General features: G+C 35.1%; 1 protein-coding gene across 9 annotated transcripts in view; it reads left to right on the forward strand.

Annotated features, from left to right (window-relative positions):
- The window catches only part of NOL4 (nucleolar protein 4), a 371,463-nt gene that overhangs the window by 334,140 nt on the left and 23,704 nt on the right, over window positions 1-13,619 (forward strand). For all 9 annotated transcript variants that reach the window (XM_012447283.2, XM_064379303.1, XM_012447284.2 and 6 more), the window contains one exon: window positions 13,301-13,481. In XM_012447283.2, coding sequence (XP_012302706.1) covers window positions 13,301-13,481 — 181 coding nt within the window. The remainder of the gene's footprint in view (window positions 1-13,300; window positions 13,482-13,619) is intronic.

The raw sequence follows: 13,619 nt of genomic DNA on the forward strand, positions 1-13,619 counted from the left end.
AGCCACCAAACAGAAAAGATGGAGGACTAACATCCTAAAGAACCAACTTAAGTCAGTACAAATTTCAGGCTCCTATTATGTTAAGAGCAGGAAAAAAGAGGTTGGGATCAAGAGGTGACCGATGGCTGCAGACGTCGGGGTACTTAGGAAGCCATGAAACTGCTCCATTTTGATCAAGTCACAATGCCCCCACAAATTCTCAACACAACATTTTTGCTTGTGTGTACACCCTCTTTATCTCCTCAGGGGTTAGTTTTAGGAAGGGAGTATTATCATCTTTGCTTTGAACAATAAACAAAATTCCTCCCCTAGTTAGCTTGGCCTAATGCAGAGATAGGCAAAAGCATTTAACCTAAAATATAGCACCCCAATGGAGTGAGGATGGGTGTTGTGAGGTTAGAAGGAAAATTGAGGTAGTAATGCTTGGCCCGCTTTTCACTGTCACAGTCTGACTAGAGTATAGAGTTTATAAGGTCAGGTGACAGAAAACGTAGCTGACAAAATTGTTCTCAAACTCTGAAGAGCTTTGCATGCCAGGAACTTTGGGTTTCATTCTCCAGGAAAAAAATAAAATAGAAGTTTCTCGAAAGCTTTTAAAGATCAATCAACATTAGTGAATAAAAAATATTAACTTAAGAAGATATGGGTATGAAAAAAGAAACAGGATAATTCAAATTAGAGATGATGAGCTCTGAAGTTATGCATTGACAATAAATGCTTCACAGATGAAAATAATCATCATTTTCAACATGTCACTGACAGGACTTGGAAATTATTTCACTGAAGGAAGTGTTGCTAAGAGAAAAGAAAATGTAGGCATGATGCATTAATCAGATCAAGCAACACTGATGATATAACGGGTGTTATCTTGTTCTTTAATCAAAATTTTTTACAACAGCTATATGGAGGGAAGAGGAAATAAATTTAATATCAAAATTTAAACTGAATAATAGGCAATTTGGGCACCGGCCTCAGAGGGGAAAACTGAGACTAGGGGTAAGAATTTGATAGTGACCATTTGAGAGTAGTAACTGAAACCACACCTGCCATGTAATCACCAGCTAAAAGCAATCCAACTATTTTACCAAAAGAGAATGTTGTGTCAAAAGGGGTTAAAAAATAATAATTTAGGAAATATTTTTAGTCCCACACAGTGGCTCACACCTGTAATCCCAGCACTTTGGGAGGCCAAGGCAGAAGTATTGCTTGAGCTCAGGAATTTGAGGACAGGCTGACCAACATAGGGAGGCCTTGTCTCTACAAAAAATTAAAAAATTTTGGCTGGGTATGGTGATGCATACCTGTGATCCCAGCTGTTTAGGAGGCTGAGGTAAGAGGATCGCCCAGGAAGTTAAGGCTGTAGTGAGCTGTGATGACACCACTGCACTCCATCTGAGTGATGGAGTGAGATCCTGTCTCAAAAAATAGTTATTTTGAAAAGATTTTTAAAAATAGAGCCCAATTATAAATAATGAGATGGTTTCAAAAATGTTTTGAGTTCTCCTAAATGTAGATTTTTAATGAAAGTAAAAAAAAAAAAGAAAGAAACATATAATGATGATATGATTAGGAGAAATTATTTTGTAACTTTTCTTTTAGGTTTGGGGATCCATGTGAAGATCTGTTACATAAGTAAACACGTATCATGGGAGTTTGTTGTACGTATTATTTTATCACTCAGGTATCAAGCCCAGTACCCAATAGTTATCTTTTTGACTCCTCTTCCTCCTCCTACCCTTTCCATCAAGTAGACCCCAGTGTCTGCTGTTTCCTTCTTTGTGTTCCAAATTCTTATCATTTAGTTCCCACTTACAAATAAGAATATGTGGTACTTGGCTTTCTGTTCCTGTGCTAGTTTGCTAAAGATAGTAGCCTCCAGCTCCCTCCATGTCCCACAGAAGACATGATTGCATTCTTTTTTATGGCTACCTAATACTCCATGGTGTATACGTACCACATTTTCTTAATCCAATCTGTCATTGATGGGCATTAAATTGATTTCATGTCTTTGCTATTGTGAATAGTGCTGCAATGAACATTCATGTGCAAGATCTTTATGGTAGAATGATTGATATTCCTCTTGGTATATACCCAGTAATGGGATTTCTGGGTCAAATGGTAGTTCTGCTTTAGCTCTTTGAGGAATCACCATACTACTTTCCACATGGTTGCATTAATTTACACTCCCACTAACAGGGTTTAAGTGTTCCCTTTTCTCTACAACCTCACCAGTATCTATTACTTTTTGACTTTTTAATAATGGCCTCTCATACTGGTGTGAGATAGTATCTCATTGTGGTTTTGATTTGCACTTCTCTAATGATCAGTGATACTAAGCTTTTTTTTCTTATGCTTATTGGTCACATGTATGTCTTCCTTTGAGAAGTGTCAGTTCATGTCCTTTGCCCACTTTTTAACAGGGTAGTTTGTTTTTCTCTTGTAAATTTTGTTTAAGTTCCTTACAGATGCTGGATATTAGAGTTTTGTAAGATGCATAGTTGGCAAATGTTTTCTCCCATTCTGTAGGTTGTTTGTTCACTCTGTTGATTGTTTCTTTTGCTGTGGAGAAGCTCTTGAGTTTAAATAGATCCTATATGTCAATATTTGCTTTCGTTGCAATTGCTTTTGGTATTTTTGTCATGAAACATTTGCCTGTTCCTATGTCCAGGATTGTATTGCCTATGTTGTCTTCCAGGGCTTTTATAGTTTTGGGTTTTACATTTAAGTCTTGAACCATTTTGAGTTGATTTTTGTGTATGGTGTAAGGAAAAGATTCAGCTTCAGTCTTCTGCATACAACTAGCCAATTATCCCAGCATCGTTTATTGAATAGAAAGTCTTTTCTCATTGCTTGATTTTGTCAGCTTTGTTGAAGATCAGATGGTCATAGATGTTCAGCCTTATTTTGGGACGTGCAGCATCTATTTTGTTCCTTTGGTCCAGGTGCCGTTTTTTGTACCCGTATCATGATGTTTAACCTGTAGCCTTGTCATATAGTTTGAAGTTGATGAACCTGATGCCTCCAGCTTTGTTCTTTTTTTCCTGGCATTGCTTTGATTCCATATGAATTTTAAATTTTTTTTTTTCTAGTTATGTGAAGAATGTCATTAGTAGTTAGACAGGAATAGCATTGAATCTGTAAATTGCTTTGGGCAGTCAAGCCATTTTAATGATATTGATTCATGAGCATGAGATATTTTTCCATTTGTGCCTTCTCTGATAACTTTCAGAAGTGTTTTATAATTCTCGTTGTAGAGATTTTTTACCTCCCTGGTTAGCTGTATTCATAGATATTGTATACTTTTTGAGTCAGTTGTGAATGGAATTGCCTTTCTGATTTGGCTCTTGGTTTGGCTGTTGGTGGTGTATAGGAATGCTACTGTTTTGTACATTAATCCTGTATCCTCAAATTTGCTGAAGTTGTTTATCATCTGTAGGAGCTTTTGGTCTGACACTATGAGGATTTTTTAGATATAGAATTATGTCATCTGCAAACAGAGTTAGTTTGACTTTCTCTCTTCATAATTGGATGCCATTTATTTTTTTCTCTTGCCTAATTGCTCTGCTTAAGACTTCCAGTATTATGTTGACTAGAAGTAGTAACAGAGGGCATTCTTGTCTTTTGCCAATTTTAAAAAGAAATGCTTCCAGCTTTTTCCCATTTAGTATAATACTGGCTGTGGGTTTGTCATAGATGGTTATTATTTTTTTCTTATTCCATAAATGTAATGTGACTTAATGTTAAAGATACCAATTTATTTTTGCTTTGTTAAAATTAAAAGATTTTTCTGAGGTGAAAAATACTATGATACACATACAAAACCAATGGCCAAATAACTTACATCTGTAATTGTATTTTTGAATGTCCAGCAAATATTTCTTTAAAAATTTCAATTTAGTCATAATAACAAACTCCAAATTGAATATCACCAACCTATAGAAAAAATAGATTTACTTTTTAAATGTGGGTTTTTTTGGTCATTAACTAAATGGCAAAGTGTTACATTTAAACCTGCATTAAAAAAAAATGCCAAGTCTTCATTTATACTTTTAATAACCAAGCTTTATGCTGATAAGTAAAATTTTAGAGTAGATGACTTTACATTGCATTTAGTTACTTCTTGCCAGGCATGTATACATATACATTTTGTTGAGGATCATAACTACTGTATTTATTTTGCATTTTTCTTTAAGCCAATCATTCTCAAACTTTTATTTTTTCACAGTAATGCATTTTTAAAGAATTTATTCATATTATTTTGATTGACATGCTGGATCATAAATTTAAAATTTATAGGACACAATGTGATGTTTTGATATATGTACAAACTATAGAATGATTAAATCAAGCTAAGTGACATATCCATTACTTCACTTATCTTTTTTTATGGTGAGACATTTGAAATTTACTCTCTGAGTTAAAGTACATATCTTTATTGACTACAGTCATCTTGCTGTGCAATAAAGCACAAAACCTGTTCCTCCTATCTGAAACTTTGTACCCTTTGATTAACAACTCTCCATTCCATGTCTCCCCACACTTGGCTCAGAGGCTGGGTGACCATAATTCTATGTTCTACTTCTCTCATTTCAACTTTAGTATACTCCACATGTAAGTGAGATCAAACCTTGATTTATTATAAAATCATGTGAGTATGTGTATGTGCATGAAAATATCGCTACAAAAATAATGTATTAAAATAATAACATGTTCTTTGAAGAGTTTGATTAAATTCTGGTAATAGGTATCCTGATGCGATTTTGGTTTCTCAAGTCAGAAACAAATTTAATCTGGTTTCTTTGTTATTTCAAAGCTTGTCATTAGGTTCTCTGGATTTGGTCAAACAGGAATTTACTTGTTATCTGTCTTAGTGGGTTTGGAAGCAGCTTTGTAAAGCACGCAATTCTGTGTTGGATACTTATATCATTTGTATGGCCAGCAAGGACAGGACATTATACAGAATGTTCCTAACACATGAAAGAAATTATTTCTGGCATGTTGTTGTAAATGTCAGGGTATGTGTGTCTGTATCTGAGTGTGTTTTGTTAATGCCATCAAATATCACTTCTCAACATCCCAAATAATAATCACATTCACTTTAAGTGCAGTTTTTCTTAGCAGGAAAGCATTTTAAATGGGAGGTCTGGTTCTAACAGAATTTTTATGAATTTTCCTGGAAACTCAGCAATTTACTTAGTTCTGGAACACTTGCTATCAAATGAAAGAAGAGAAGCTTTTAGAAGGTAAAGATGTTTTCTAGTAGCTTATGCACGAAACAAATTGTACTCCTTTGCCCCATCTGCACTAATGGAGAAAGGAGACATTTAGAGCAGTAACCAATAAAAATACTTTTTTCATACAGATTACAAAGAGCATAAAACGACAGGAGAAATCCAGTAAAAAATCTTAGAAATAGTAAAGGCAAATGGAGGCCTTCATTATTCACGCGTTTACTATTTTGCAGTAGTAATATTCTTAGAACGTCAATTCAAGGCTCTTTACCTTAAAACAGTGGATCGCAAATACCCTGCCCTGACCACATCACATGATATTTTAAAATGTAATTCAATGCTAATGCAAAAATGCCTTGTACACTTCAAAATGCTATAAAAATATTAGGTAAAATGCAAACAGAAACAAGGTATATGTATTACTGAATATAGCAGTAATTTTACTGAAGTTTTCTGATCACCTTTAAAGGCAGAGAAAGTCAGTGAAAACATAAAAACGTTCATAGGATAGTAGAGAATATAACGTCTAAAACGTGGAATTCTTGGAAGATGTAGAAAAGTTAATGAAACATTTTATATGCAATTTTTAAAAAACCTGTTGTCAAAAAGTTGAGTAGAATCAATTAAATTTCGTTTTATAAAAACATGTCTATCAAAGGTACTTCAGTAAAGGTAAAGGATTTCTTAGGCATCTGCAGTAAGTTAGGAATTCAGCATGTTGGCTCAAGGACCAAATCAGGTTTAGCAAACTCAAAGTTTGTGTCCAGTTTCAAAGGACAAGAGTACAAATTAGTACAAACCTGTTTTCTCAAACATGGTGTCAATAGCAGGTCATCTGTACTCTTCTAAACCACTCCCAATCTTGCGCTTCATCTGTAAATGGCACCCATCCTCTTATTAATCCCTCTTTTGCATATATGAAATGCATATTGATATACGTCAAGAATATATTTATTGATAAGCCCAAAGCCTTATTATAGAAGTCACCATAAGTGTTTCTTTAATCTCTTATATATTTTTAATCAAATAAATCTAATCAAAACAACTCTGTGCATTACCTAGTGTACTGTATGTTGTCATTCATTAATTTTATTTTATTTTCATGACATGAAAAATTTGAAATATGTCTAATGAAAGCTAGGATATAAAATTATTTTCTGGATGAGTGCAATGGCTTATTACTATAATCCTAGCACCTAGCACTATGGGAGGCTGAGGTGGGAGGATAACTTGAGGCCAGGAATTCGAGACTTACCTGGGCAACATAATGAGAGTCTCTACAAAAACAAACAAACAAAAAATTAGCCAGGAGGGCCTTGTGCACCTGTAGTCCCAACTACTCACAAGGCTGTGGCAAGAGGATCACTTGAGACCAGTAGTTTGAGATTTCAGTGAGCTATGGTTGTGCCACTGAACTCCGGCCTGGATGACAGAGCAAGAAAGACCCCATCTCAAAAAAAAGAAAAGAAAAGAAAAAAAGAAAATTATTTTATGGTGAATAAAATGCATTTCATTGCCTAGATGTGAAGCCTTGTAGCATATTAATATGATATTCTTGTGAAAACAATCTTCATTGTAACCCAGGAGGCAATCTATCAGATGTGAGAGCTCTGGGAGCTCATAATAGTGATTATTTATTTATTTATTTTTAGAAACACAGTCTTACTCTGTCACCCAGGCTGGAATGCAGTAGCACAATCATAGCTCACTAAAGTCTCAGATTCTTGGACTTAAGTGATCCTCCCACCTCAGCCTCCTGAGTAACTAGGACTTACAGGCACATTCCACCATTGCCAGCCAATTTTTTAATTTTTTTTTTTTGCAGAGACAGGGTCTTGCTTTGTTGCCCAGGCTGGTCTCAAACTCCTGGCTTCAAGTGATTTTCCACCTCAGCCTCCCAAGCGTTGGGATTACAGGCATGAGCCACTACAACTGGCACTGGAACTAATGATTATTAAAATTTGCTTCCAGTGGAAAATATGGCTCCAGGGATATTTAATTTTTATGTCATTAAAAACTATCTTTCTTTATAAACAGTAATAATAATCATTCAAGATAAAAACATGAATAAATTTTATATTAAACTTTTGCCCAAAAGTCACTACAGACCAGATTTTATTGGGAGTTTTATATATTATATTTTTCAACATATTGTGGACTGCCAGAAACATTAATGCAAATCCATATTTGAATACAAATGAATCCTTACAAGCCAGTGTTGATTATTAACGGAATAAATTATCTGCCTGCTTAGTGCAGTTACTGTGGGTTGGAGTAACAGTTAATAATGCAAGATGGGAAATTGTTAAAACTATATCTCAAAGTTTGAATTAATTCTACCATACAAAAAATCAAAGAGAAAATACTGTGGCAATGATGCCTTCTCTTTTTCCCCCTTTTACTCATCAATAAGAAACTCTTCTGCAAGTGTATTTCATTGTTATTTTCCAAAAGCAAAGAAGTACAGTTGTATTTTTCAGAAGAGCCACCATTTTTCCAAAACCAGAAACTCAAATTTTATGTTGCCCAAGTTATTTCCACTAAAGGAATGGTGGCACTGTTTGAGGACACCCTTTCCCAAGGACCCCAAAATTGCCTTGAAGTTTAGGACATTGTGACATTGTATCTTCTTTCAGGGTTTCCATAGCTATAAGTATTTGCAGAAAGAATATTTACTTCTTGGTAGTTTTCATAATACTTTATATGTGGTGATGTTACAAGTGTAAAATAGAACAAAGCAGAGCTGCCAGTCTGATTAAAAGGGACATGAAAACACATCTATATGCCTTCACCCATAAGCTCAGGAAGATACTGAGCCATTTCCTCCAGAAGCCTTACAGTTCCATGGACATCAGCTTGAAATCACCTACTCACAGGAAATAGTTGTATGCATGAGAAAAATTAATACATGCGAACATCAGATTTATCTCTTCATCTTTTGGCAAGATTTACTCTTTTAATAAGCTTAACCTGAATATGACATGTCTATTATAGTATGGAGGAATATACATGTATTTATAAAATATATGTATTATATAAATTTCTTGGCTCTCCTAGATGGGAGACATTTCATTGTACCTTTATGAAAGATTGATGGATAGTGTGTAAGGTATAGTAATTTTTGGTTTGACCACTTTCCCTCCACCTACTCTGTCACTGAAACATGCCATCTGGCTCCAGACCCTAATGGTGGCTATGTTTCTCTACCACTATTTCTTTACTAATAATTCTTGTTCGCAGTAGCACTATAATAGTGTGATCCTTTACCTCAGACCTGCTTATTAGCACACACACTTCCAGCAACGACATATTTCTTGAAATGCCATCTTCAATGTCTAATAATTTAAACTCCCTTACTATCTATAATATAAAAGTTCATAAGTACAAAAGGAAACATATTGTTTACCTACATATCAAATAGAAATATGTCTTTTAAAATGTTCTCATTATCAGCTGTAAATTTGATGCTGGCCCAATACCCTTTTTTTTTTTTTAATAGAGAACCACAGTATAAAACTTACCTTCCTTGGTACTTTCTAACAACAAAGAATAACTTTCAGAATAAAAATATAATAATAATCTGCAATGTGCTGATTACCCAATCTAAGTAGTATAACCAGTAATACAAACAGAATGTGATCGAGGGTTCCTTCTTCAAGACATTTTCTTTTAGGAATTGTGCTATTCTAAAGTAGTTTACCCTTCCAGAAATTTCTGTGCTTTATTTATTTATTTTATTTTTTTTATTTCTAATTTTTGTGGGCACATAGTATGTATACATAGATGTGTGTGTGTGTTTAAAATATTGTCCTGTGTTTTCCTTTCAATTTTTTCTCTTATTTTTACTTTATATATATATATATGTTTACTTATTTTTATGTATGAGTACATGAGATGTTTTGAGATATGGACATGCGATGTTAAATAAGCATATCATGGAGAATGGGATATTCATCCCCTCAATCCTTTGAGTCACAAACAATTCAGATACACTCTTTTAGTTATTTTAAAGTATACATCTAAGTTATTATTGACTATGGTCCCCCTGTTAAACATCAAATAATAATTATAATTAAAATAAATGACAGATCTTATTTATTCTTTCTATTTTTGTTTTTACCCATTAACTACCCCCACCGTCCACCTCACCAGCACCCCACTACCCTTCCCAGCCTATGGTAACCATCCTTCTACTCTCTATGCCCATAAGTTCAACTGTTTTGATTTTTAGGTCCCACAAATGAGTGAGAACACGCAATGTTTGTCTTTCTCTGCCTGGCTTATCACTTAAGATAATTATCTCCAGTTTCATCCATGTTGTTGCAAATGACTGGATCTCATTCTTTTTTATGTCTGAATAGTACTTCATTGTGTATATGTATTTTCTTTATTCTTTCATCTGTTGATGGAACCAGGTTGCTTCCAAATCTTAGCAGTAAGTAAACAGTGTTGTAACAAACAAAGGCATGCATATATATTTTTGATATATTTCTTTTCTTTTTTTATTTTATAATTTTTTTATTTTATTATTATTGTAGGAATACTTATTTTTCCTCTTCTCAGTTCTCTTTCTTTTTTTTTTTTAATTGCATTTTAGGTTTTGGGGTACATGTGAAGAACATGCAAGATTGTTGCATAGGTACACACATGGCAGTGTGATTTGCTGCCTTCCTCCCCTTCACCTATATCTGGCATTTCTCCCCATGCTATCTCTCCCCACCTCCCCACCTCCCGCTGTCTCTCCCCTATTTCCCCCCAACAGACCCCAGTGTGTGGTGCTCCCCTCCCTGTGTCCATGTGTTCTCATTGTTCAACACCCACCTATGAGTGAGAACATGTGGTGTTTGATTTTCTGTTCTTGTGTCAGTTTGCTGGGAATGATGGTTTCCAGGTTCATCCATGTCCCTGCAAAGGACACGAACTCATCGTTTTTGATGGCTGCATAATATTCCATGGTGTATATGTGCAACATTTTCTCTGTCCAGTCTATCATCGATGGGCATTTGGGTCGGTTCCAGGTCTTTGCTATTGTAAACAGTGCTGCAATGAACATTCGTGTGCATGTATCCTTATAGTAGAACGATTTATAATCCTTTGGATATATACCCAGTAATGGGATTGCTGGGTCAAATGGAATTTATGTTTCTAGGTCCTTGAGGAATCGCCACACTGTCTTCCACAATGGTTGAACTAATTTACACTCCCACCAACAGTGGAAAAGTGTTCCTATTTCTCCACATCCTCTCCAGCATCTGTTGTCTCCAGATTTTTTAATGATCGCCATTCTAACTGGCGTGAGATGGTATCTCAATGTAGTTTTGATTTGCATTTCTCTAATGACCAGTGATGATGAGCATTTTTTCATATGTTTGTTGGCCTATTTTCTTTCTTTTGGATAGATAACTTGCAGTGGGATTGCTGGATCAGATGGTAGCACAATTTTTAGATTTTTGAGGAACCTCCAAACTATTCCTCATAGTGGTTGTACTAATTTACATTCCCACCAAGAGTGTACAAGAGTTCTCTTTTCTCCACAATCTTACCAACATTTATTATTGCCTGTCTTTTGGATATAAGTCATTTTAACTGGGGGTGAGACAATATCTCATTGTAGTTTTGATTTATATTTCTCTGATCATCAGTGATGTTGAGCACCTTTTCATATGCTTGTTCCATCTGTATGTCTTCTTTTCAGAAATGTCCATTCAGATCTTTTGCCCATTTTTAATTAGATTATTAGAAATTTTTCCTAGAGTTGTTTGATCTCCGTATATATTCTGGTTACTAATCCCTGGTCAGATGGTTAGTTTGCAGACATATTCTCCCATTCCATGGGTTGTCTCTTCCCTTTGTTGATTGTATCCTTTGCTGTGCAGAAGCTTTTTAACTTGATGTGATCCTGTTTGTCCCTTTTTGCTTTCATTTCCTGTGCTTGTGGGGTGTTAGTATTTCTATGATTTAAATGGCAAGAATTTAAATTACAATTAGACATTCTAGTTCAAATTCAGTCAATTCATGTTTGTATTAAATATATCTCAGAGGCATGATTTTTTTAAAAAAAGTAATGCTTGGAAAATAAATTTATATCAACATTCAAGTTTTTATTATCCTGCATTTTCCTTTCAATTTTTTTTCTTATTTTTACTTCAGTTTACTTTGAGATACCTTGCTGTTTATTTTATAGTCTTACTATAAATGAAAAGATTTGAAAGCCTATAGATCATGTGTCTCAGGTGTACAGCTGACTATAATGGTCAGAGTTGAATGGATCAGTTAGAGTTGATTCAATTGGAGGAACAAGAGGAAAACCATAACTGTGTTAGGCTGATAGTCATGGCAATAATTTCACAATATAAATGGTCACAGTATTTCTCGATAGAACAGTACGACTGTTTCCACAGAGCAAACTTATTTCATATTTCCTCATTTTTACCTCTCTGGGGCCACAAAAAATGTATTTGAAAGTTACTTGTTCCACTAAACATATACTCAACATTTAAGAGCTGCAAAATGCTTCTGATTGTGACAAAAAACTCTCCCAAGAATTCATAGAAATCTGTTTGCAGTATTTTCCTATTAACAAAAAGTTAAAAAAAAAAGATGAAGAATGCAGAAGGCAAGTGAATTCATATATGTATGTATTTTAAGTCTTACAAACTCACAGCTGAAGGAGAATTCAATCTGTGTTGCTATTGAAAATATATACAGTTTATTGCAGTTTTATTTCCTCCCAACTTAACATGATTAGAAGAATTGAAGAAAATTTTATGAGCACTAGCATAGCCTAAAAGTGAACAAACAAATAAAAAACTGAAAGGTTTGGATATATTCATGTCCTTCTCAGTCTGTTTTTCTTTTTCTTTTTCTTTTTTTTTTTTGAGACAGAGTCTCACTCTGTTGCCCAGACTGGAGTGAAGTGGTGCCATCTCGGCTCACTGCAACCTCCACCTCCCAGGTTCAAGCAATTCTCCTGCCTCGGCTTCCCGAATAGCTGGGATCACAGGCACCTGGCACCACACCCGACTAATTTTTGTATTTTTAGTAGAGATGAGGTTTTACCATCTTGGCCAGGATGGTCTTGAACTCCTGACTTGTTATCCACCTGGCTCGGCCTCCCAAAATCCCACCACGACCGGCCATCAGTCTGTTTTAGCACATGTAATGGAGTCAGCTTGGAGCTGGCACTCAAATTTTGCTATAAACATAAAATAATATAAAGACATACACACACACATACACGGAGAAAGAGAGATGACAGAGAAGAAGAGAAAGGAAGAAAAAAGGCTGCAAAACAGGTTTCAAGAACCCAACATTTATTAAATGTTTATCTTCCATTGTAATACATCTTCATGCAATTTTTAAAGCCTAGCATGTTCTTTTAAACAATTTTTAACTAGAATTTACCCTTCCAGCATTTCCCAAGTGTGCAGTACAGTGCTGTCAGCCACATGCACAAGGCTGTGTGGTAGATGCCCAGGACCACCCATCTCCACCCGTTCATAATGGAAACTCTACACTCATAGATGACTCCCCAATAGCTCCTCCTCAAGTGTCGAAAACCATCATTCCACTTTATGTTTCTATGACTTTGACTATTTTTGATACTTCATAAATGGCATCATGCAATATTTGTTTTTTTGTGGTTGGGTTATCTTACTTAGCAAGATGTCCTTAAGTTTGTCCATGCTGTAGTACAACAGGGTTTCTTTCTTTTTGAAACTGTATAGTATTCTATTGAATGCATGTACCATATTTTCTTTATTCATTTATCTGTCAATAGATGTTTAGGTTGCTTCCACCTCTTGGTTATTGTGAGTAACTTTCTTCATGTCATTTTCTATTCAGTTGAAAATTTTCAGTTGTTCCATCACCAATCTGCCCTCTTTGTTATTTTGCTTTCCTTGTTTTAGTTTTTAGCAAAGATGTTGAAAATGTGCCTATGTGCTTACTTAACAATTCACTATATTTTTTTATTCAATGCAGGTATGTAGATAACAATAAGACAGCCCTGTTCAAGGTGAAATAGCACAGTGAATCGATAAATAATGGAATGCTCTCTGTCCTTGCAGGACGAGTCTGCTCCAGCTGACAAACAGTGTAAACCAGAGGCGACCCAGGCCACTTATTCAACATCAGCTGTTCCAGGCTCACAAGATGTGCTGTACATCAATGGAAATGGGACCTACAGTTACCATAGTTACAGAGGGCTAGGAGGGGGACTGCTAAATCTGAATGATGCTTCCAGCAGTGGTGAGTATTTATCATAGATTGTGGTTTTTGGTTTTTTTTTTTTTTTTGGGAGTGGGGGAGTGGTGGTAAATTTTCTAAACTTGAGAGAAGACATGGGTAGACTGATAATAGTGAGTGCCAATCTGCTATTAATAAAAA

This window comes from Aotus nancymaae, unplaced genomic scaffold, assembly GCF_030222135.1.
Source record: "Aotus nancymaae isolate 86718 unplaced genomic scaffold, 86718_ANA_hifiasm-v0.15.2.pri h1tg000020l, whole genome shotgun sequence".
NCBI classification, from domain to species: Eukaryota; Metazoa; Chordata; class Mammalia; order Primates; family Aotidae; genus Aotus; species Aotus nancymaae.